Source organism: Pelodiscus sinensis, chromosome 9 (genome assembly GCF_049634645.1).
Source record: "Pelodiscus sinensis isolate JC-2024 chromosome 9, ASM4963464v1, whole genome shotgun sequence".
In the NCBI taxonomy this organism is placed as follows: domain Eukaryota; kingdom Metazoa; phylum Chordata; order Testudines; family Trionychidae; genus Pelodiscus; species Pelodiscus sinensis.
Window position 1 is genome coordinate 35,131,586 of NC_134719.1, and position 25,770 is coordinate 35,157,355.

Consider the following 25,770-nt stretch of genomic DNA (forward strand, 5'->3'; position numbering starts at 1 on the left):
GGAGTTTATGGGTCAACCCTATTTCTGGTTCAGAAAGCGCATGTGCATAAATACGTAACTATATTCTATGCCCTTTCACCACTTCCTGCTACATCCCTCATCCCTGTGTAAATATCGTGAGACAGAAAGCACAGAACTATTCCTGAGGAAATTTGGTGCCACTTTACAATCAAGAATTTGTGCAGAATTAATATTCTGGACAGACTTTCATTTCTCCCCACAGAATAGGGGATACAGAGCTGCAGGCTGCCACTAGGGGCCACTGGACCAGCAGAACCCAGCTCCACAGCTCACAGAGGACACTGCCAGGAAGGAGGGGGAACTGGAAGAAGGAGGCAACATGTAGGAAACTCCATACAAGTCTGGTCAAACCAACATCATGCTGTTTCTCCCTCTCGAATGCTGGGCATGGGGAGGTGAAGGAGAAGGGATGCAAGTGGCAGGCCCTACAGCTGGGGTCTGGAGTAAGGACGTTAACTAATGAATAATGTATTAGTCAAGTAGTTGATGGAATTTCCATTGACTACTTGATAGGCACTTCCACATTCCTCCTTTGAAATGTATAAGAGCCCCCCTGCTGGCACTCTTGTACATTTCAAAGGAGGAATGCAGAACTCTGCCTGCAGCCTGGGGCCAGAGGGAAGTCCCGCTGACTTCAGGCTCCATGAGGGCACTTACCCTTTGAAATGCACAGGGGCTCTTGTGCATTTCAAAGCGGAAGCACCCGCATGGAGCCTGGAGTCAGCGGGACTTCCCTCTGACCCTGAGCTGCACGTGCCATGTCAGATTTGAAATGTACAAGAGTCCCCAGCGGGGGCTCTTGTGCATTTCAAAGTGGAAGCGCCCTCATGGAGCCTGGAGTCAGCAGAATCTGGGATCAGCTGGGGACTGCCCAGCTGACCCTGGACTCCACACAGCATGTCTGCAGAACCTGGGATCAGCTGGGGACTGCCCAGCTGAACCCGGGCTCTGTACGCTTTGAAATACCACACTAGAGCCCGGGCTCCACGTGGCACTGCCACTTTGAAATGCTGTGGTGGCATTTGAAAGGGGCAGCACAGCACAGCTGATCCCGGGCTCTGTGCAGCGCTGCCGCTTTGAAGTACCCTCTATCTGATAGAGTCAGCAAGAGGTGGGGGGAATCGACTAGTCAACTGGTCCTTAACATCCTTAGTCTGGAGGAAAGTGCACTGGTGGAAGCCCCTCAGCTGGGCTCTGGAGGGACAGGGTGCAGGTGTCTGACACTGAAGCTAGGCTCTGGGGGTAAACAGATACAAGTACTGGGCCAGAGGAACCCTACACAGCTGCTTCCAGCACTCACCAAATAGCACCCTCCAGCACACACACAGACTCCTCCAGCATCTGACAAATACACTTCTCCTAGCAACCCCCAGCTCAACTCCTCCAGAATCCTGCAATTGAACTCCCCCTCCAACTCCACTTCCTCCTTCCTCTGCAGCATCCTCTATTTGGAAACCTCTATGGGTGTGTCTAGATTACATTCCTCTTTCGACAGAGGGATGTAAATTAGACACTTCGAAATTGCAAATGAAGCCGGGATTTGAATTTCCCGTGCTTCATTTGCATAATCGCATCATGGCGCTCTTTCAAAAAAGTGCCATTTCAAAAGTGAAACCGCAGTCTAGACGCAGTTCTTTCGAAAATAGAAGCCCTTTTTGAAAGATCCTGTAAACCTCAAAAAATGGTGTTTATTAATATCAGCAGAACTGACTTCAATGAGGCTTGTCTTGTGCAGTCTTGCCTTAATTTTTGTATTCATGCCTGTCAGCGTGAAAGAAGCTATTTGCATATATTTGTATGCATATTTACATGTATATGCAACCACACTTAAGTTGCGGCCCTCAGCATGTGCTGTGAGTGTCATTGTGGTCCCCGGGGCTTGCAAAGTTGAGTAGCTCTTCCTTAGACCTTCCAACTGCAAAGTGTTAAATTAGATGGCTAAAATAAATCTAAACGTAAGTATCCAAACAAAGTATGGGGTTAACTATAATCATAGGCGTGCGCAGCACATTTCATTAGGGTGTGCACTGAAGAATTTTTTTAAAACGTACATTGACCACCATTAGCCATGCCCCTGACCCGTTAACCACGCCCCTGACCCCCATTGGCCACACCCCGACTCCCATTGGCCACACCTCTAGAGGTAACACTCTGGGGGCAAGATGGACACATGACCAGAAGTAAAAGGTGTCATGTGACCCCCCTCTAAGGACTTTATCCCAATATCCCAATATGCAACTATGCAACCCCCCTTATGCAACTATCCTGCAGTTGCATTAACTCAATGTGTGTGACATTAACTCAGGGGCAAAGAGGCTGGGGGAAGTGTTCCCTCTAAGAGTTTCCTCCCATGAGCAGAATTAATTGTGTGCTGTGCACCAGTACTCAGTTCATGTGGCTTGTTTGGATGTGCCACTGTTATTAATAAATATCTTATAAACCACTACCTTTTCCTTCTACTGCCAAATCTCCCCTTGCTCCATCAGCTCCCCTCGTGCCTGCTGCTCCCCAACCCCTCACCCTCCTCTGCTGTCCTGACTCCTGCCCTTCTCACTGCCCTCAGCCTTCCTGAGACCTGCCCCCCCTCCACCAGCCCTTCTCTCCCCCCTGTGCCCACTCCTCCAATAGCCCCACTCTGATCATGTGAGCTACCCCCCCTCATCCCCTCTCCTAACACCTCCCTCTACACACCTGCCCTGCCTCTCTCCTCTGGTGCTGGTCCCTCCCCTGCAGGTGTCTGACCTTCTGCTTCACCCCCAGAATCCCCTGGCACCTGCAACTTCTCTTAGCCCTGCACCCTCCTGGTGTTTCCCTTTCCCTCACTGCATCTTCCCCCTTTGCCCTCTTTTTCCCTGATGCCCATCCCCTCATCACCCTCTGCCCCCATGCCCTCACATGTCTTGCTCCATCCCTGCCTTCCTCATGCCCACCCCTGCTTTCAAGCCTTCTCCCAGCACCTCCCCCTCCCACTCAAATCTCCAATGCCCTTCCCCTCTCCTCTCCCAGCATCACCCTGTCCCCCCTCCCATTGACACCTCCCCTCTTGCCCTTTTCCTCATTGTCTCCACTTGGCCCTCTGGCATTTGTCTCTCCTCCACCTTGTTCCTTGGTGCCTTCCCCTTTCTTCTACTGACCTGCCTCCCTCCCCTCAGTACAGGCCTCTTCCTCTCCCACCCCTGCCTATTTCCCTCCTCTCCCTTTCCCTTACTTAGGCTAAGCCGGCTTCTGCCTTCCAGCTTGCCCAAGCTACAGACCAGCCGGGCCCTAGCCTGGGGTGCCTCACTTTAAGGGGTACCACGCGGTGCTGACGGGCAGGGTGGGGCCAAGGACGAGGCCCCGGGTACAGAAGGGGCACTGCGCAGTGCTGCCGGGCTGGGGCCGGGGCCAGGGCCGGAGCAGAGGCCAGGGCTGGGGTTGGGGCTGCAGCCCCAGGGGCAGAAGGGGCACCGCGCAGTTCTGCCGGGCCAGGACCAAGACTAGGGCTGGAACCCCGGCCCCGGGTGCAGAAGGGGCACCACACGGTGCTGCCGGGCTGGGGCGCCCCCATCCGCAGAAAGGGTGCCACGCGGTGCTGCCAGGCCGGGCGGGACTCGGGGCGAAAAAATGGCTCGGGCTGGCGTCTTTGGTCTGGCCCCAGCTGCTTCCGCCACGCACGTGCGCTCTCTGCCCCAAAGTGCCCCGTAGATGGCTGTGGGGAAAGTGACGGGCTGTGGTACCCCGTCTCAAATCCCCCTTCTCCTCCAGCAGCTGCTAGCCAGCCTGAGACATTAGGGTGTGCCTGGGCCCATCCAGCACACCCTGTGCGCATACCTATGACTACCCATTCATTCATGCTACGTTTTCTTCCATTGCTTATTAGGTAAATTGAATTGTAAACTCTTTGGGGAGAAGGACTTTCATTTGATTCTATTCTCCTCAACTTTGACATAAAACTAATGTATGTGATAGATGATAACATAGCCATGTGCCATCAGAGTGCAGAGTGAAAGCTGGTTTCTGCCAGTTGTACTCCTCCAAAATCATGAAAGTGCTGCGCTGTACTCCTTAGGGAATTCTGCACCAAAATTTAAAATTCTGCATTTTTTTTGTAAGACTAACACACACTGACTGTGTCTAGACTGGCAAGTTTTTCCGCAAAATCAAATGATTTTGCGGAAAAACTTGCCAGCTGTCTACGCTGGCTGCTTGAATTTCCAGAAAAGCACTGATGATCTCATGTAAGATCGTCAGAGCTTTTCCGGAAATACTATGCTGCTCCTGTTTGGGCAAAAGTCTTTTTCCGAAAGACTTTTGCGCAAAAGGGCCAGTGTAAACAGCACAGTAGTGTTTTCTGCAAAAAAGCCCCGATCGCGAAAATGGCGATCGGGGCTTTTTTGCGGAAAACCGCGTCTAGATTGGCCATGGACGCTTTTCCGCAAAAAGTGCTTTTGCGGAAAAGCATCCTGCCAACCTTGATGTGCTTTTCCGAAAATGCTTATAACGGAAAACTTTTCCGTTAAAAGCATTTTCGGAAAATCATGCCAGTGTAGACGTAGCCACTAATCATGATGGTTTCAATTATTTCAATTTATTTTAAAGTGGCTGTTGGCAAGTATTTCTATAACAACAAAGGCAACAAAAAGATTTCCCCAGAAGTAGAGTTACCACAACCAGGTTCCTGTTTCTCTGTTAAGCTTTTGTTGGGTGCCTCAATCTGGCTGTATCACATGTGCCAGCTGGCCACATCTCTGCCCCTCTGGTCTTTTAGTTTTTCTAATCTTTTCACTCTGCCCATCTAGGGTTATCATTTAGGGCCGTGGTCCGCAACCCGGCGCCCGCCGGGCTCTTTACATGCGCCCGCGGAGCAATCTGGGCTGGCAGGTGCCAGCCCCAGGCACATGGCCGGTCCCGCCCCCGGGGGCACCGCGCGTGCCCTGGCCACGGCGCTGGCCTTGGCCCCGCGGCGCTTACGGCGCGCCGGCCCCGGGCGCGTGGCTATGGGGGGGCCCCGCCCCCGGGCATGTGGCTGGGGGGGGGCCGCTCCCGGGCGGGCAAGTGTCCCCGACCCCTGGCGCCCGGCGGGCGAACGGCCACGCCCCCTGGCGCCCGCCAACCTGAAAAGGTTGGGGACCACTGATTTAGGGGATGTCTAGACTACAATTGGACAATATTTACCCAATTTATACCCCTATGACAGCACTTTTAATGAGCAATGACAGTCCAGGAATGTAACTACTAAAACGCATATCAACAGAAGACCATTATATTGATTACTTTTTGTGTTTTGGCTCCCACCCATGGGCCATGTGTTGGGCCCCGCATAAATCCAAACTGCACTGCGGGCCGCAAACAAACAGGCAGCAGGCGGCCCATGGGCCACGTGTTGAGTAGCCTTGGACTAAGGGCTTGTGAATGGGTTTCCCTGTCCTTTCCTGGGAAAACCCTGGCTAGTAAGCTCTTTTGGTAAATTTAGCAACACACAAGTCCACCACGGTAACTTCACTATGTGTATTTATTGTTTGTCTCCTTCTTACGCTCCAGGTACAATACAACCATATAGCAACAGCAGTGATCCCTGTCAACTGGGAGCTTGTACAGCTGCTCAATAGAGATTCAAATGCTGCACAGCTAATTAGAAGAATGCTCATAGCTAGGTTTTGTTTCTACTGGTGGTGCACATTCTCACATGCTTCGATGCACATAAAAATATTCCACACATGGATGGAGACGATTAAAGGGAACATTTGCAACAGTTATGAAGAGCTCTTTCTTCTCCCAGGTTTAGCCTTTTATACTGCCTGCTCTCCTTCCTGGGATCTCCAGCTGGTGAACTAATTACCTCATTAACTCATCATCTAAGTGTTCTCTCTTACCTTCACCCTATTCAGAACCCTTAAGGGTATGTCTACACTACAGTGTTATTTCTAAATAGCTTATTTTGAAATAACACATCTACACACAAAATGCATTTTGAAATAGAATTTTGCTATTTCGAAATAGCGCATCCAGACTGAGTGGATTCTGATATGACGTATATCAACAAATGCTGATGGTGCTCTTTTTATTGATTTTTTTCCTTCTTCATTTTATTTACTTCTAATGGTTAATTTTTGTTGCTTTTTTCTTATCAGTGCCACTTCCTTCTATGACAGGCTTGTGTCAAAGATGATCAAATATAAGGAAGTGAGTTAACTAATGGAAAATCTTGAGTGTGCTTCAGTTGCATGAGCTCTAGTTAAGCAAAGACTTTGTGCCTCTTGCCAAATACACTTGTTAAATGCAAACTGCAGTGGAGAGGAGAGAGGAGAGTAGGAGCACAGCTGGATGCTATAGGAATGTTTGCACTGAATTTGTGAGTTTACAGGGTTATTTTTTGCAATGCTACTTTCCACTTACAGCATCTTTTATCTAAGGAGCCTGGAGAACTTTACAAACATCAATATATTAATCCTCATAACGTGAAATACAGTAAGTTCTTGATAAGCACAATGAAGAAATTTGAAAAGGCACAAACTTAAAGATGCAAAAAACCAAAAGATTTAAAAAATACTTTAAAAATTTAAAAATGACATTAAAAGAAAATTAATGGCTATCAGCTATTGAGATGTTTCCTCCTTCGTGCAGCAAGATCAAGAGTGAAATCAAATCAATTCTGGAATTCATTTTTATTATCTGACATTAAATCACAAGACATTGTCTTGTGTGGGTCCTACACAAATAATTCTTTCTGATTCCTATATGTATGTTTTAAATAGCTATTTAGAATTGACAGGATTTGTCCCATCAGGGAATTTTTATTCTAAGGCAGGTCAAATTCTAGACCTAAACAACTTGATCATTCATTAAAATCAGAGAGAGGAGAAGGTAATTGGAGGGAGTTATAACACCCTCCTTCTGTCTTACAAACTTGTTTCCTCCATGCTACCCTCTCCAGCTCCAAATTCTTAATCATTAAGGGTACACCTACACTGCACACTTATTTCGAAAAAAGCTATTCTGGAAGAAATACTCGGAAATACCTTATTTCGAAATAGCTCATTGAGGGCCGGCCTTAGGCCGATTCGACTGATTCGGTCAAATCGAGCCCCGTGCCTAAGGGGGCCCCGCGCCCCTGAACCCGGAAGTGCCGGCTGGCGAATTACAGAGCCAGGGCCCTGGCCTGCTCCACCAATGGAGCTGGGTCTCTCCCCCAGCACTGCCCGGAGTGGGCCCCAAATCCCCTACCAGCCCCCCAGTGTATCCTCCCACCCCGCCCCTACAGACCGTGCATGGCTCAGTGTGGCGTTGCACGTGGGCAGGACGCCCGGGCGTGACGCGACATCATGGCCCGGGATTTTAAAAGTCCTGGGACGCACGTTGCAGCGCCTCGCTGACGCTGGCTCCGGGTTCAGCCTCCGCGTTGTGGAAGTGGAAGGCAGTTGTCAGAAGGTAGGGAACGGGCTTGTTGTGCGGCGGCAGCGGTGGTGGGGCGGAGCTTGTGTTTGGGCGGGGGCGGCACTGGGGGGGCTTGGGCAGCGAAGGGGCTTGGGCAGAGGCAGAGGGGGAGGGATGGAAGGAGAAGGGGGTTGGGCGATGGGAGGGGAAGGCACAAAGAGACAGGGGTGTAGGAGAGACAGATGCCGGGGCGGGGCAAGTGCAGACAATGAGGGAAAGGGCAGGAGGGGAGGTGTCAGTGGGAGAGGGGACAGGGTGATGCTGGGATAGGATAGGAGAGGAGAGGGGAAGGGCACTGGAGGTTTATGGGGTAGGTGTTGGGAGAAGGCTTGAAAGAAGGGGTGGGCATGGGAAAGGTGGTGATGGAGCAAGGCATGTGTGAGGGCACAGAGGAGCAGGAGAGGAATGGGGCAGAGAGTGGTGAAGGGGAGGGCATCAGGAAAAAAGAGGGCAAAAGGAGCAGGGGCAGGGACAGTAAGGGAAGGGGGAGGCACAAGGAGGGTGCAGGTGCCAGGGGATTTTGGGGTGAAACAGATAGGCAGACACCTGCAGGGGAGGGACCAGCACCAGAGGAGAGAGGCAGGGCACGTGTGTAGAGGGAGAAGTTAGGAGAGGGGATGAGGAGGGGTAGCTCACATGATCAGAGTGGGGCTACTGGAGGAGTGGGCACGGGTGGAGAGAATGGCTGTGGAGAAGGGTAGGTCGCAGGAAGACTGAGGGCAGTGAGAAGGGCAGGAGTCAGGACAGCAGAGGAGGGTAAGGAGTTGGGGGGCAGCAGGCACCAGGGGAGATGATGGAGCACAGAGAAGAGACATGGCAGCAGAGAGAAAAGGTAAAGTTTTATAAACTATTTATTAATAACTTGTTATGCTGCCCATGGCCAGTTTGTTTACGTGGGGATCAACATGTGGCCAGCGAGTGGGAGCCAAAACAAAAAAGTAGTCAGTGTAATGATCGTCTGTTGATATGTGTTTTAGTAGTTAAATTCTTGGACTGTCATTGCTCATGAAAAGTGCGGTCACATGGGTAGATATCGGGTAAATATTGCATTTTATTAATATCAGCAAAACTGACTTCAGTGGGGCCTGAGTGTAGTGTAGTCTTGCCTTAATCTTTGTATTCATGCCTGTCAGTATGAGAGAAGCTATTTGTGTATATTTGTTTTCATATGCAACCACACTTAAGTTGAGGCCCTCAGCATGTTCTGTAAGTATCAGTGTGGCCCTTGGGGCTTCCAAAGTTGAGTTGCCCTAGGTCATCCCTGACAGGTGTTTGTCTAACCTGGTCTTAAATATCTCCAGTGATGGAGATTCTGCAATCTCACTAGGCAATTTATTCCAGTGTTTAATCACCCTGACAGGCAGGAAGTTTTTCCTAATGTCCAACCTAAACCTCCCTTGCTGCAATTTAAGCCCATTGCTTCTCATCCTAACCTCAAAGTCCAAGCAGAACAATTTTTCTTCCTCTTCCTTATGATACTCTTTTAGATACTTGAAAGCGGCTCTCATGTCCCTTTTCAGTCTTCTCCAAGGTAAACAAGGCCAATTTCTTCAGCCTTGCCTCATATCTCATGTTCTCTAGACCTTTCATCATTTGTGTTGCTCTTCTCTGGACTTTCTCCAGTTTCTTCACATTTCCTGAAATGTGGCACCCAGAACTGGACATGATACTCCAGCTGGGGCCTAATGTAGGCTCATTCCCTGCCTAGGGGATAGGAGACTGGGTGGGTTAATTTCCAATCCTCCTGTTTATTCTGGTAACTTTTTAAAAATCAAACTTTAAACCTTATTGAAAAAATTGGATAGTTTGCAATTGAAAATATACACTTAAGGCACTTGATTTAATTTTGCATAAAATTTTGCATAATAAAGGATGGCATTTTTTATTGAAAATGTTCAACTACATTTTGTGGGTGCGGGTTTTTTTTGGCTCAACAAAAAATCCTGGGTGGAGGGTGGGGGGCCCCCCGCCAAAGTGGTTCGAATTGGGCCCCGCACTTCCTAAAGCCAGCCCTGAGCACATCTACGCTACAGGGAAGCCTCAAAATTAGTCTGAGGCAGGTTTCCCTAATGCGGATGTGCTACTTCTATTTAGAGCCCCAGAAAGCACTGGGGAGTAATTACTTGAAATGGCCTGGGGGAGAAGTTATTTGAAAATAGCAGCAGTGGAGCATCCACTCCTACTGCTACTCCAAAATAGACGTTATTCTTCATGGAATGAGGTTTACAGAAGTCAGAATAAGCCATGTGTTATTTTGAAATAATGGCATTGCTGTGTAGATGCTCGCATTGTTATTTCCAAAAAAACAGCCGTTATTGCAAAATAACAGTGCTGTGTAGACGCACACCAAACAAACATCTCAACTACCAACAAAAGTATGGGACATACTCCTGCTAGAATGGTTACAAGCTGATATCTGAATGGACATTTAGTCTATTATCTTGTCCATGGGTGGTTGGTGAAAGTAGGGCTGGGGCAGGCAAGCCCCAGCCCCATCTCCAGCCTCGCCCTTTCTGCTGAGGTCCCGACCACTCCCCGTGCCCCTTATGGGGAGGTGGGGCAGTGCATGGGTGCACACTCACCCCAGCCTCAGAGCACCAGGGAGGGAAGAGGCTGTCTAGAGAGAGAGAGAGAGTGCGTTAACAGGGAGTTTGGAGAGGGAGTTGGGAAGGGGAGTGGGAAGAGGGCGAAATACACTCGCTGTTCCTTAACATCTTCTCACTATATTCCTTCCCTTCAAGGAGGCATTTAATAACAACTGAAGAATCTCTTAGAACGAAGGCAGGTATGGATGGTGATAGCTCTGCTGTTGTTACCTGCACGTGCTGTGCCATGTTTGTCTTCCTCCCAGGAGAAAGAAGGGATTTCATCTGCACTCAGTGCAAGCTGGTCACCATTTTGGAAGAAAAAATTAGAGGACTGGAGGCCCAAGTATCGACCCTACATTCTATCAGAGACGATGAAGATTTCCTTGATAGAAGGCAGCGTTTAATCCTGCAGGCACAGCAGGCTGAAGAGCAAGTCAGAGCAGTACAGGACAAGGAAGAAATCCTGGGATCCTTGGGATCCACCTAACCAAGAGAGGAAAGAGCATCTTTGTGGGCACGCTTGCAAACCTAGTGAGGAGGGCTTTAAACTAGGTTCGTTGGGGGACGGTGACTAAAGCCCTGAGGTAAGCGAGGAAGTTGGACACCGGGAGGAACGAGCAACAACGGAGGACCCCTGATTCGGATGAAGAAGGCAGGGTGATCAACTGGTTATCTAAGGTGTTTGTACACCAAGGTGAGAAGCCTGGGAAAAACAGGAAGAATTAGAATCCCTGTCCCAGGCGAAGAACTATGATTTGATTGGAATAATAGAGATGTAGCGGGATGGCTCACATGACTGGAGCACTGTCATGGAAGGGTATAAACTGTTCAGGAAGAACAGGCGGGGGAGAAAAGGAGAAGGAGTTGCATTGTATGTAAGAGAGCAGTATGACTGCTCTGAGCTCCAGTATTTAGAGGGAGAAAAGACTGTTGAGAGTCTATGGATTAAATTCAGAGGTGGAAGCAACAGGGGTGATGTTGTGGTTGGTGTCTGCTATAGACCACCAGATCAGGTGGATGAGATAGACGACGCTTTCTTTGGACAACTGAGAGAAGTTTCCAGATCGCAGGCCCTGGTTCTCATGGGTGACTTTAATCACCCTGACATCTGTTGGGAGACCAATACAGCAGTACACAGACAATCCAGGAAGTTTTTGAAGAATGTTGGGGATAACTTCTTGGTACAAGTGCTGAAGGAACCGACCAGGGGCCATGTGCAGCTTGACCTGCTGCTCACAAACAGGGAGGAACTAGTAGGGGAAGTAGAGGTGGGTGACAACCTGGTCACCAGTGATCATGACATGGTAGATTTCAGGATCCTAACCAAAGAAAGGAGAGTAACAAAATATACACCCTGGACTTCAGAAGAGCAGACTTTGACTCCCTCAGAGAACTGATGGGCAGGATTCCCTGGGATACTTATATGAAGGGGAAAGGAGTCCAGGAGAGCTGGCAGTATTTTAAAGAAGCCTTATTAAAGGCACAGGAGGAAACCATCCCGCTGCGCAGCAAGAAAAGCAAATATGGTAGGCTCCAGGGACATCCATGGTGAGCTTAAACACAAAAATGAAGCTTACAAGAAGTGGAAACTTGGACAGATGACTAGGGAGGAGTATAAATATATTGCTCAAAGAATGCAGGGCAGTTATCAGGAAGGCAAAAGCATGACTGGAATTGCAGCTGGCAAGGGATGTGAAGGATAACAAGAAAGGTTTCTACAAGCATGTTTTCAATAAGAGGGTAATCAGAGAGGGTGTGGGAGCCTTACTGGATGAGGGAGGTAACCTAGTGACAGATGATGTGGGAAAAGCTGAAGTACTCAATGCTTTCTTTGCCTCTGTTTTCATGGACAAGGTCAACTCCCAGACAAATGCACTAGGCAACGCAGTATGGGATGAAGACGGACAGCCCTTGGTGGGGAAAGAACAAGCTAGGAATTATTTAGAAAAGCTAAACACAAATCCATGAGCCCGGATTTAATGCATCCAAGGGTACTGAGGGAGTTGGCAAATGTCATTGCAGAGCCTTTGGCCATTATCTTTGAAAACTCATGGAGATTGGGAGAGATCCCGGATGATTGGAAAAAGACAAATGTAGTGCCCATCTTTAAAAAAGGAAAGAAGGACAATCCAGGGAACTACAAACCAGTCAGCCTTACCTCAGTTCCCGGAAAAATCATGGAGGGGATGCTCAAGGAATCCATTTTGAAGCACTTGGAAGAGGGGAAAATGATCAGGAATAGTCAACATGGATTCATGAAGGGCAAGTCGTACCTGACCAATCTGATTAGCTTCTATGAGGAAGTAACTGGCTCTGTGGATATGGGAAAGTCAGTGGATGTGATATACCTTGACTTTAGCAAAGCTTTTGATAGTCTCCCACAACATTCCTGCCAGCAAGTTAAGGGAGTATGGATTGGATAAATGGACTGTAAGATGGATAGAAAGCTGGCTAGACTGTTGTGCCCAACGGGTAGTGATCAACAGCTTGATGTCAGGTTGGTGGTCGGTTTCTAGAGGAGTACCCCAAGGATCGGTTCTTGGACTGGTTTTGTTCAACATCTTTACTAATGACCTGGATGAGGGGATGGATTGCGCCCTCAGCAAGTTTGTAGATGACACTAAGCTAGGGGGAGAGGTAGATACTCTGGAGAGCAGGGATAGGGTCCAGAGTGACCTGGACAGATTAGAGGATTGGGCCAAAAGAAAGCTGATGAGGTCCAACAAGGACAAGTGTAGAGTCCTGCACTTGGGACGGAAGAATCCCAAGCATTGTTACAGGCTGGGGACCGAATGGCTAAGTAGCAGTTCAGCAGAAAAGGACCTGGGAATTACAGTGGATGAGAAGCTGGATATGAGTCAACAGTGTACCCTTGTAGCCAAGAAGGCAAATGCATTAGGTTGCATTAGGAGGTGCATTGCCAGCAGATCCAGAGAAGTGATTATTCCCCTTTATTCAGCTCTGGTGATGCCACATCTGGAATATTGTGTCCAGTTTGGGCCCACCACTATAGAAAGGATGTGGACACATTGGAGAGAGTCCAGCAGAGGGCAACCAAAATTATTAGGGGGCTGGAGCGCATGACCTATGAGGAGAGACTGAGGGATTTCGGTTTGTTTAGTCTGCAGAAGAGAAGAGTGAGGGGGGATTTGATAGCAGCCTTCAATTTCCTAAAGGGAGGTTCCAGAGAGGATGGAGAAAGGCTGTTCACAGTAGTGACGGATGGCAAAACAAGGAGCAATGCTCTCAAGTTACAGTGGGGGAGGTCTAGGTTGGATATTAGGAAAAACTTTTTCACTAGGAAGGTGGTAAAGCACTGGAAAATGGGTTACCTAGGGAGGTGATGGAATCTCCATCCCTAGAGGTTTTTAAGTCTTGGCTTGACAAAGCCCTGGCTGGGTTGATTTAGTTGGGATTGGTCCTGCCTTAAGCAGGGGGCTGGATTTGATGACCTCCTGAGGTCTCTTCCACCCCTATGATTCTCTAATACAATCTGTTTCTTTTTAAATCTAATCTTGATTTTTAAAATTTCCAGTGACTGAGAACCATCACCAGCTTTGGTAAATTGTTCCAGTGACTAAAAAGCTTAAACCTTTTTCCCCCATCTGACTTCATCTAGTTTCAAAGTCTAGCCATTGGATTGTGTTGTAGCTTTCTTTGCTAGACTGAAGAGCTTATTATCAAATATATGTTCCCTATTTTAGCACCTACAGACTGTAATCCAGTCACTCCTGAATCTTCTCTTAGGTAAGCTCCCAAGGGGCTATCACTCGTAGGCATGCTTTCTAATCCGTAATATCCAGGCTCTTCTCTGAACTCTCTCAATTTATCAACCTCTTTCTTGAACTGTAGACACCAAGCCCGGAGGCAGTCTCCTGCAGTGGCTATACTAGTGCCAAAATCTAAGCTCATATAACCTCTCACCTCCTGCTTTAGATGCCCCTGATTATACATCCCAGGATAGCATTTGCCTTTTGGCCACACACTGGGAAGTAGTGTTCAGCTGATTATCCACCATGATCCCCAAGTCTTTTTCAGAGGCACAACTGCTCAGGATAGAGTTCATAAGGTGTAAGAATGCCCTACATTTTTTGTTCCTAATACACATGTTTAACTTTAATATACATATATTAATATTCAAATTACTTGCACCCAGCTTACCACGGGCATGTCTACCTTTGGGAGTTACTTTGAAATAACTCCTCTTATTTCGAAATAACAAGGCCAGCGTTCACACTACCAAGCCTGTTATTTCAAAATACTGTAATGGGCTTGTTGTTTCAAAATAACTCCTGCTTGTGAGGAGGAATAAGCTTATTTTGAAATACAGGTTGAAATTCTCTTAACTGGGATTCTCTGGTCTGGCACTGGTCCAGCAGAGTCCCAGTAGATGTTCCAGGACCAGAGAGTCCCAGTGGAGAGTTAGAACCTGGGTGCCCTGCAGGCTGGTAGGGCAGTGGGAACCCAACATGCGCCAGCAGGGCTTCCCAGCAGGCAAGGGGGAGCATATGGAGCTGCCGCCAGTGTTCTGCTCCTTTTCCCTCCTGGGAGAGGTAGCAGGGAAAGGAGCAGATCCCACAGCTCCACCCTCCAGCAGGAATGCGGCTGTACAGATGGAGCCAGACAAGAGGCAGCTCTGTGAAAGGACAGGGCTGGGGCTTCTGCGGGGGCAGAGAGGGGAAAGCAGCAGAACTTGGCTACCGTGCCACCCCAACCCCTCACCCTCTGCCCCCTCAGGTAATGTGAGATGGGAAGCTGAAGAAATGTGCCCGGGAGCCCTTGGCTAGGGGCAGAGCAGAGTCACATGAAGGGGTCACATGCTGCTGCCCCATGGTTGGTGTGCCATCGCCATACTGGGAACAATATAATTTCTCCCCTTTCAGTCTTTTCTTCTCCAGACTAATCAACCCCAGTTCTTTCAATCTTCCCTCAGAAGTCATGTTTCTAGACCTTTTAATCATTTTTGTTGATCTGTCTTGTTTGGACTTTCTCCTGAAAAGTAGCACCCAGAAATGAAAACAATACTCCAGTTGAGGCCTCATCAATGCTGATTAGTGTTACCACGAGCAGCCTTGCCGACTAGTGTGGGCCAAATCAAGATCTGGTTAGCTGTTTAGAGCCGAGTTAAATTTGTAGTTATATTTGTAAAAACGAAAGTGCCAAAACTGTAAGGCAGGGCTACTCAACACGTGGCATGCGGGTGGGATCCTTTGAACATGACCTCCTCTAGGAATATACTGCACAATGACAAGTCTTCTGCTGATATGTGTTTTAGTAGTTAAATTCCTGAACTGCCATTGCTCATTAAAAGTGCTATTATATGAGTGGAAATCGGGTAAATATTGCATTTTATTAAATGGGGCCTGCATGTTGTGTAGTCTTGTCTTAATCTTTATATTGATGCCCATCAGCGTAAAAGAAGCTATTTGCATATATTTGCAACCATGCTTAAGTTGCGGCCCTTGGCATGTGCTATGAGTATCATTGTGGACCCAAGGGCTTCCAAAGTTAAGTAGATATGTTGACTCCAGCTATGCAATCCTCGTAGCTGGAGTTACATACCTTAAGTTGAATTGCTGGTGTAGTGTAGACCTTACCTAGGTTTGTGTTTCTCCTGGTGGTATACATTTGCACATGCCTTGGTTGTCATAAAAGTTATTCCACACAAAGATGGACAAGATTAGAGGGAACATTAATCTCTGTCAATCTTCCAAATATGACCCATTTTTTTCTTTCCTTTATATCCCACCTCACTGTGAGAAATGAGATAATTTAACCAATTTAATTCAAAAATATAAGAAAAAAAACACATAAAACCCCATTTATTAAAACATAGAATATTCATGATGGAACAGAGGTCTCTGAATAATCAGAATATATTTTCTCAAAAAAGAAACAAACAATCTTTGGTAGTCAGGCAGATTACCAAGTACTCAGTATGCTTTAATTTCCAAGTGTTTGTTTCACACAATAGAATTAGGTCTTTTTCCCACCCTTTCTGAAAAATTTGATTTTAGTACTATTCAACTGCATAGAATTGGAAACTGAAAATAGACTTATAATGGGCGATGGCTGATTACATGCACTGTAAAATATTTGGGAAAGAATTTTAATGTTATGAAATGATACTGTACCTTTACATATTCCATAGCTGGATCCAGAATATTCTGATCTCTACAAAGGAAAAAAAACAGTAGTGAATCAAATGTTTTCTTATGTCAAAGAGATGCTTTCAAGAGCAATAAGTTAAAATAGTTATGGTTAAACTCTAACCTAGAAAAAACAACATTTTGTTGCTCTAACATTTCATGTTCTCTCTATTCTAATATATGCAGCCTTGTTTCCCTTCTGAATGTCATTACTGAAGTCTTATTAATTCATTTGAAAACTCATTACACAGTTTTCAACAAAGAAAATCTTGAGAACAGAATTTCAACAGATGGCTAAAAATAGCGATTTGTCTACCCTTTGTAATCCTAAGAGCTTTTTAAAATTCTTGAACATTATGCAAGTGAAGGGCATTAGCTGCCTTAGAATGAGGAAGCTAGCTTTCTTCATGGAAAGAACTGAAAGCAAATCTTTTGTCTGAATGCTTAAATGCCCTGGAAGACATTTTCCTCCTAAACCTGAGCTAACCCACTGAAGGATTTCCAGGTGTAAAACGTACTTGTGATCATATTAAAGTTATGAAATCATATAAATCCCATTAAAGAAATGAAAAAGCAGTTTTCTAAGTGCTTCTTAATTCAAATGAAAAAAGAGCTAGTTTTCTAATTGACATTAATCCTAAAAAGTTGTCTAGAGAAGACACAGATAATGCAAGAAAATGGAAAGTGAAAGTACAGCATCTTCTGGTTTCATGATAAACCTCTGATGTACAGGAGGGTGCAGAAGTTAAACTTGTATTGATAATTTAAGAAACTAATATGATTGTAACAAAGCTCGCAAGAACCACTAAGCCACAATTCAGTCACTGCTGTAATTACTTGCAGTAAAAATAGAGTATGAAATCAACAGGACCCTATTTCTTTCTCTTCTTATAGAGTCTTGCTATTTTCCCATTTGCACAAATGGAAAATATTCCTAAAGGTGTAGAAATCTAGACTATGGTCCATTCATCACAATTACAGTTCTTCCTGCAAAATGAAATAAATAAAAACCCCAAGTATTTACAATTTTTTTAAAGGACTGGTTTACAAAAACTTCAAGTGGTGTTTGGATTGTTTCTATAGAACCTTAAAGGGCATATATGGTTCAGTGTTCCCTATAAAAAAAAAACTCTCAAAACACACACAGAACCAGAGAAATCTCTAAGGGATTATGGGTTTGTTGTGACAACCATTAAAAGATAAATTTGTATATGGCAATTGATATGACTTACGTTTCATGGCTCAGGGCTTCAACCATGCAGGTTTAAAAATATTTACTGGAGCTCTGCTTTGAACAGCTCTGGATGAATTTAAGTCCTGGCTATTGATCACATATTACACCTGGAAACAGCATTTTGTACAGTGTGTGTGTGTGTGGGGGGGGGTTATTGTGGATACAATGCTTGTAATAGAATATGCAACTACAAAGCATGTAGGTGCTGAGTTTCTCTGGAATCAGTCTGATCTGGATTTGAATGCCTATGATTTCTTTGTGATATCTGAATGTAGCTTTAAATAATCTCAATAAACAATAATATAATAGAGTTCAAAAATATTGAACACGCGAGCTAAAAATTTGTCGAGCAAAAAAAAAAAAAAATCATCCTATGTGGCCACTACCAAGAGCCACCAAGCTGGGAACAAAGGGGGAGGCAGCAGAGCCTGCTTTGGAGAGCAGCTGCCTGCTACCCAGAGCAGAAAGGAGGGGGCGTGACCATGGGTAGGAAGGTGACTTCCCCATAGCCAGGTCTTTGGGTGTCCCAGTGGGAAGAAGCAGAAATTCCACCCTAGTCAGTTTTGGCTGAGAGCCCATAGAAGGCGCCTAAATGCAACTACAAAGCACCTGCGGGCTTCTCTCCTGGACTACGGCGCCACCACGCGCTTGAATAGTGCTCAGGAGCAGGGACAGGGCTTCTCCTCCTCCACAAGGCATCACTCCTCCTCGGACACAAATCAGCTGAGGGCTCCCAGCGCCGATTGCACCCCACCTCCCCAGCCACTCGCCCACCCCCGCCCAGCTTCTGCAAGCAACCAGAGGCTCCCAGTGCTGATCACGGCCCCGCCTCCGAGCCTGGGACTCCCTCTGGCTGTGTGCAGAAGCCTGGCGGGGCGGGGGGAGTGGCTGGGATTCCCAGGCACTCCCCCCGCCCGGCTTCTGTATGCAATCACAGGCTCCTAGCTGGGAGGTGGGGCCACGATCGGCGCTGGGAGCCTGTGGTTGCATACAGAAGCTTTTGCATGCTACCACAGGCGTCCAGCGGTGATCGCAGCCCTACCTTTCAGCCACTCTCCCCACATCTCAGGCTTCCGTCCAGCGCCCAGCCAGAAAAACAGAAAATACCGGACATTGCACATGTCCAGTATTTTCTGAATTTTTTTATCTGACAGAGGGTGCAAAAACCAGACTGTCTGGTAGAATACCGGACACTTGGCAACCCTATACTATTATTATATATCTAACTTGCCCATCTGAGCCAACTTTTAATTCAAAACATAACTAGGGGAAATAAAAGCAACCCTCCCTCTCAGAACATTTCTAAAATGGGGAAAACTTAGCTGCCAGGCTGGTATCAGTAGCTGTTATTGTTTGTCATCCAATTATTCACAAAGGCCCAAATCCCATTCCCGGCAAAGTTAATGTGTTTTGCTGCCGAATTGAACGGGGATAAGATTTGCTCAGTGTAAAAAACTGCTCTTTAAAAGTGACTTTCAAGGAAAACTATATAGGTTTGTGCCCTTATTTCTCTCGGAGCGATTATTTATTTGCGTGTTTTTCTATTTGACGTTTACATTAGATATTAGAAATTTCAAAAACACTAAATAATGACCCAACACTACTCCTGTTAAATGGTGAATGCTTCTGAAAATCGTACAAAGACACTGGAAAACGCTACAGGCAATAATAGCTCAGCTGTACACCTGGTCAGGAAGGGGTGATTTTTCTAGACTGGAACTATAGAATTTTCTAGGCTACATAGGATCTAGATATGTAAAAAACTAAGCAAAAATAAACATGTACAGATCTTTATTTAGAATTAAGAAACAAAATGAATTTACTCACATCCTCCCCTGCACAGGTTACCCACATAATACTACTACATTGAAAGTTCATTACACCATATATCAGAGTATTCAAAGCCCTTTGCAAATATGGATTAATTTTACAATAGCCCTAAGAGAGAGTAGGAAGAATTATTTTTTTCCATTGTAAAGATAGAGGAAATGATACTTTGGGAAAATCACTAAGTCGGTCTGTGTAATACAGTAAACTGGTATCAAAGCCATGAGTAGAGTCCAGATCTGCTGAATCCCAAAACTGTGTTAGCCACATCATGTTCTCTCTGTGTTGTATGCACAAAACAAATTGATATAGGTTGAACCTCTCTAGTCCAGCACTCTCTGGTCCAGCAACATCCATGGGCCAACATGATTTTAGTTAGCAGGACATCCACTTATCATGAGTGTGGCCAAGTTTTCCACCATCCCATAAATTTTGTTTATAGCCACAACTCCTACTCTCAGTGTTCTATGCTGTTAGTTAGTTCTAATTTACCTTGAAAAGACTGCTAAGAGCCCAATATGCAGTACAAGTGTTGATAATACTACTAAACAATATTCACCACGTATGGTTTCGGCAAATTCCCTGGTTCGGCACCAGTCAGGTCCTGAGGTTGCTGGACTAAAGAGGTGTAACCTGTAATGCCAAAGACCACCCACCATATGCAAGTTTGAAAAAAATGCGCATACAGTCTGCTTTTATATTAAGCAAACTGGGTTATCAGGAAAAGGTTATTTTGATATTTTCAAAGGACTGCAAGTTGGACAGTAGGTGCTTCTGCCCCAGCCATCTCTAAATCAACTGCAGCTGACAGTTTGTTTCAATACAATAAAATAAAGTTTGTCTTTCATGAGATATTACATTTCAAATAAAGCTAATGTTTATCTTTTATTTAGCATGAGTTTGGAGAGCTGGCCTCTGTTTACTCAGAGTATGTCTGCATGAGAGAGCAGTGCTTGACTTGTGCAGTATGGAAATTATGGGTCCACAAGAGAGTTTACATTTTACATTTGACTTTCCAATTATCAGATTAAAGCCTCATTTCCATGTAAACAAGGGTACATTTGACGTAGGTGTTGCTGCTTAGCATTATAAGGGAAAAGCTATTAAGTGCTTTGAAAGAAAATTCTAACAAAGCAGTTTGTTGCCACTTTGCATTTAAAATCAGGAACTACTCACATAATATGCCTCCCTCCCCCACCACCACACCCAATGGCCAACAAGTTTGTCTCCCTTACCAACAAAAATTAGTCCAATAAAAGCAGGGCTATATCTCTAAGGGGCAGTGGAATACAGGGAAACCCCAACTTCCTAGGCCTGACCCCACCTCTTTCCAGCCCTACCCTCTTTCCTCCCCCCCACCTCTGCTCTACCTCTTCCCCAAGCTCTGCCCCTGCTCTGCCCTCCCCCCAAGCCACACAACCTGAAGGATTGCTGGAGGTCTGGTACAGCAGCAGCAGGTGTCAACCCCTTCCCCAACTTTCTGTGGCAGCGGGGTTGGAGTGGCCCGGCAGCCAGCTCTGACCGCCTACTGCATGCCCTCCTGCCTTCCTCTGCAGCCAAGAAGTCAAGTGCAAGGGGCTGAGAGGGCAGCGGGGTGGGGCAGAGTGTAGTAGGCTGTCGGGCCATTCCGGCATCTGCTGCCCTGTTGAATATGGGGGCGAGGGCAACCCTTGCTGCCACCGTGCCAGGCCCCAACCCCAAGTAATCCTGTGGGTCCCATCCATAGGATGGTTGGGACAACCTCCGTAGGGCCCACGAACATGTAGGGCCCGGAACAGGCACCCCAAACCGTCCGATGGATGGGATGGCACTGAATAAAAAGGTATTATTCACCCACCTGGTCTGAAGCCAATAGTACGGCATTTTGGATCATCTAAACACCCTGCCGTGGAGTCAAGGCCTATCCTGGTCTTAACAAAAGAACAAACTGGCCAGAGTTCCTTCTTACTGATGTGAACTGGGACTGGTAGGGATAGCTCTCAAGTACCTCAGGCAACGTCTACACTGCAAACTTCGGCCACTGAAAGTTGCGTCAGCACAGTATATTGGTTGTGTGCGTGTGCACTTGATTCCTTGTGACAGCACTGGGGACTCTTTTGGGGGGGCAGGGCAGGGGAGAAAAACAGGTAGATATAGGGAGATGTTAAAGTTCTCTGTGGATTGGAAAGAGAGGAGAGATTTCAACTGTTCAACCTGTAGATCTACCTGTAGTTCCTTAAGAGGCAGCAGCATCTTTGTTTGCTGATGAAGAACCCCCAATATGTCCTGATACATCATCTTCTCCTCTTCCTGCTGGGACTCCTGGGCCTTTCACAATCTGCTTTTTCCCCCCCTTCCACATAGCCCAAACTAGTCACCCACCAAGCCCTCTGCTCATGGCCTGGTACAGCAATAGCTTGCACGATCTCACTGAACCAAGTACAGGGCCTGACGCATCTGGTAAGCAGTCTCCAGCGGTCCCTTGAGGTGCTACGAGAACTCAAGGGATGGAGTCAGGATGGCGATCTCTGGTGGGTGATACAAGGGAGTATGGGGACCAGAGCTACTTGGTGCCAACAGGGGATTCACTAACTTAACTACACTATTAACCCTAAATAGTGTACTATTAACAATCGAGTGTTACTATTTACAATCGAGTGCTCCAATCACTGTCGCTGGCAGCAAAAGGGAACCGAGGAGGAAGGGAGTTGGTTCTGCCCTAGTGTGGCATGTGTGCTCTATTCTAGGGGGCACCGAGACCTATGGAGTCTGCGGAGGGAAAATTTCCAGCTCCGGTGCATGTGGTGAGTACACCTATGTTGAATGGACAGGAGCAAACACTCAAAGAAGAAATAATATATTAAATTCTGGGGTATTTTTCCTTACCTGAAGATTATTTTCTGTTCCCACTATCTTGTGAGATTGTCAATTTAACCTGTTACAGCATGAATGTGTCTAAGGCCATGTCTGCACTAGTAGGGTTTTCTGGATCACTGCACTGGCCATCTTTATTCTGCTGGTGGGTTCATTTTATCATGTATATCTGCTTGAATGCTTGTGACACTTTGCCTCCACATTTTTATGGAAATAAGTTATGCATATTTATATTCAAAACCTAAATATGCTTTGTGCAAAAACAGGGCAAATAACCTAACAGCCTCTGGTCCCTTGAATGTGCATATTCTATTTGTGTGCATGTATCATTCTTGTATGTGAAGTTAGAAATATTAAGTTGAAACTGTTATTAATATAAGCCTTCTAGTGAAAGTTCTTAGTGGTACTTCAGGAACTTAATGGTCCAGTGATCAAGACAATGATCTGTAAATGGTTGTGTTTTTCCTGAAAGCCTAAACTGTGGTTGGTCCTACAAGGACATGTGAACATGCCAGCTGGTGCTGGAATCCACCTTGAATCTGGTATTTTTCCACAGGGATAGAGAGAGTTAAATAAAGGGTTCCTGTCCAGGAGAAATTCTGTTTAAGATCTTCAGCTGGTCTTTAAAACGGCCTCCCCACCCTGTGAAGATACACACGAAGAAGAACCCTGAAAACAAAACTGTTAGACCCAAGCCATAGGGAAGATCATCTTTGTCTTGAAAGATTTTAACGGAAATAAGGACAAGGATGAGTAAAAATTTCTCATGGCTCTGGTCTACACTAGGTCTTTATTTGAAACAACCTCTCTTAGGTCAAACTTATAAGTGGAGCATCTACACTACCACACCCATTATTTAAAAAAAAAGGGGGGGGGGCAGCTTATTTTGAAATTTGTACGCCTGCTTCTCTCGGGGAACAACACTCACTTCAAAATAGTTGTTTTGAAATAGCGTTAGTGTGGATGCTCCATTGCTATTTCAAAATAGCTACTCCCCAGTGCTTCCTGGGGCTCTAAGTCAAGGTAGTACAGCCACGTTAATAAAGCCTGCCTGATACTAATTTTGAGGTTTCCCTGTAGCTATTTGATTTTGTAACAAATCAGGAGTTAAGTTAAATTTAGTTATTTTGCAAGAGTTTCCTAGTGTAGATGAGCTGGCATTGGTGTATTAGGCGCAAATGGCATGCTGACCTGTTTGTTTTTACTTGGTATTACTTAAATCCTACTTTTTATACTTAATAAACACTCTGGTTTATTATCAAACCCAGTTTAAATAATTGGTACCCAGGGAGGGGGAACCACAGTTGTGCATCTCTCTTTCATTGATAAAGGGAGTAAACTTTGTGAGCTTTCTCTGTGTAAAACACTTATATAGAGGAATAGTGATTTATTTTGAAGGTTGTTCACTGGTGCTATCACGTCCCTGTAGCTGAGCCCTTCCAGAAGGGAGCTGTTTCAGCATCTGTTTTACTTTGCTAAAGGGCTGGTACCTTGACTCTGTGCTTTTGCTGGGGGAGATCAGAGTTTCTGGCCTAGAGTGCTAGTGCAATCACTACAAGGCAGATTCAAACCTGAGACCTCTGGAGCTTAGTGTAGGAGCCTCTACAGCTTGAGCTATAAAGCCAGTTGGCGCTCAGCTTAGGCTGTAGAGTTCACTCATTCTTTTCTCTCACTGTAAGTGGTCTAAGTACCACTACATGGGACAGTGAACCACACCCACTAGATGTGTAAGTTACAGTAGGCCACCCAAAGTGCCAATAGGTGGTCTCAGTGGTAGGATCAGCACACCAGGTGACAACCACATGGGGCCCTCCAACTGAACCCATCACAGTGTTGTTCAGATATAAGTAGTTATTGACAAATATAAAGTTATGTTAATAAAAATCAGTATAGTTCATTAGGAGACATTCTTATGTCTATGCCTGGGATAAAACACCTGTTCCAGTAATTAGTGGTTATGTTAAAGGTGCTTGCATTTATAAATCCCTTTTGTGCTGAAATGAGAGAAAATCCATTAGCGGTTATTGATAAATTAATTAACGAAAAGGTTAACAGTACAGGGCATGGTGCAATCTCATCTCAGGAACGCACAATTACAACCTTCATTTTCATTGCTAATACTCACAAGGTCAGATTGAGAAATCAGCCCTAAAGGACAATTCCCTGGAGGCTGCTTCTGTTTAGACTCATTTTATTAAATGTATAAACCTCAGTGCATAGACATGAGAATAGGCATGCCCCCCAGTGTAATTTCCAAAGTGTTATTAAACTCTACTTTCACAATATACAAAAGCTTGGTTTTAAATTCATACATGAAAAACATACAAGAGCTAGAGAAACCCTTCCCCTCCCATTAATTTAAAACAAGATAATTTCTGGACAAGAACACATGTAAAGAACAAATAATTTAATCTATGCTAACAATAATGATTTAGAATAGCATGGTAGAAAATATAATTTACTTTTCTCTCTGCATTTTACCTTTATTTCAGCTTGGACAGACAATAGACTAGTCATTTCTACATTTGCTTATATTCAGATCTGCTGAAATACAGAGACCAGGTACACAACTGTAATGCCTAAGCTGCAAGCCCTGCAAGATAATTATATTTAGTGGCAGAGCAAAGTTAGACTGTACAATCAACTTAATGACATGTGTTTATGTAATGCGGTGACTTTTGAGTACATCATCTGAGAAATTCTGAAATGTCAGGGAATGATCAACACAACAATGAACAGAAAAATCCTATTTATTTTGGTGGCAATCAGAAAAATGGGCGGGAAGGGGGAAAAACTTGGGACATGCAGAGTCCTCGCATTTGTTTAGCCAAGTAAACAGCTTCAAACACCTCTATAACTGCCTATAGATCAAAGAACTGGTTGATGGCAGCCATTAGTAAATTCCAGCATAACAATGACTTCCAATACAGTTGAGAAATATTGACACAGTGAATGACTTTCCCCCTATACCATTGTCCCTCATTGTTGTATCTTCTTTTTCTGTCTGGGAGGTAAGACAACTTAGGGGACATGGAATATGGGGGAGGTGAGTTGCGGTGATTACAGGGAGCCCCTGAAATAGAGGGGCATGGCACATAGGAAGTGTGTGCGCACGTGCATGCAAGGGAGAGAAATGGGGGGATGGATAGAAAAATGCAAAGTTTCTAAAAATTCAGCCAACAGAAGCAACAGTCTCTCTTGCACACAAGGCTATGCTAACTTTGGTGGCTGTACCCCGACATAACTTACATCAAACAAAGTTTGTTGCATAGACATGTCCCCACCCCCAGAACAAAAAAGTACAAAATAAAAACACCTATTTCCAATCAGTGTATTTTAAAAGGAAAATATTTCTGTTCGCCTGATAGGGTAGGGTTACCAGATTGTTTCAACAAAAATACCAGACACACTTGACATTACATCACAATCAACATTACATCTTATTTAGAAAATGCCAGACATTTATAGTTTCTCAATTTGTTTTCTGAACAGAAATCTCAAATACTGGACTGTCCAGTTCAAAACCGGACACCTGGCAACCCTAGACCTGACAACATTAAGACTCCAGAATGAATGTTAATGGACTCCACAGGAAGGTCCCTGTGTCCATGCAGAGCCACACTAAAGTTGGTCTGTGCACAAAAAGTTGCAATATCAGGACATATGGCTAACAAACTGCTGATTA

The 25,770-nt window shown here is 45.6% G+C and overlaps 1 protein-coding gene across 4 annotated transcripts in view; it reads right to left on the bottom strand.

Annotated features, from left to right (window-relative positions):
• Positions 1-25,770, bottom strand: part of BCAR3 (BCAR3 adaptor protein, NSP family member) — a 125,223-nt gene that overhangs the window by 52,102 nt on the left and 47,351 nt on the right. For all 4 annotated transcript variants that reach the window (XM_006114148.4, XM_006114151.4, XM_006114152.4 and 1 more), the window contains one exon: positions 16,157-16,196. In XM_006114148.4, the coding sequence (XP_006114210.2) occupies positions 16,157-16,196 (40 nt within the window). The remainder of the gene's footprint in view (positions 1-16,156; positions 16,197-25,770) is intronic.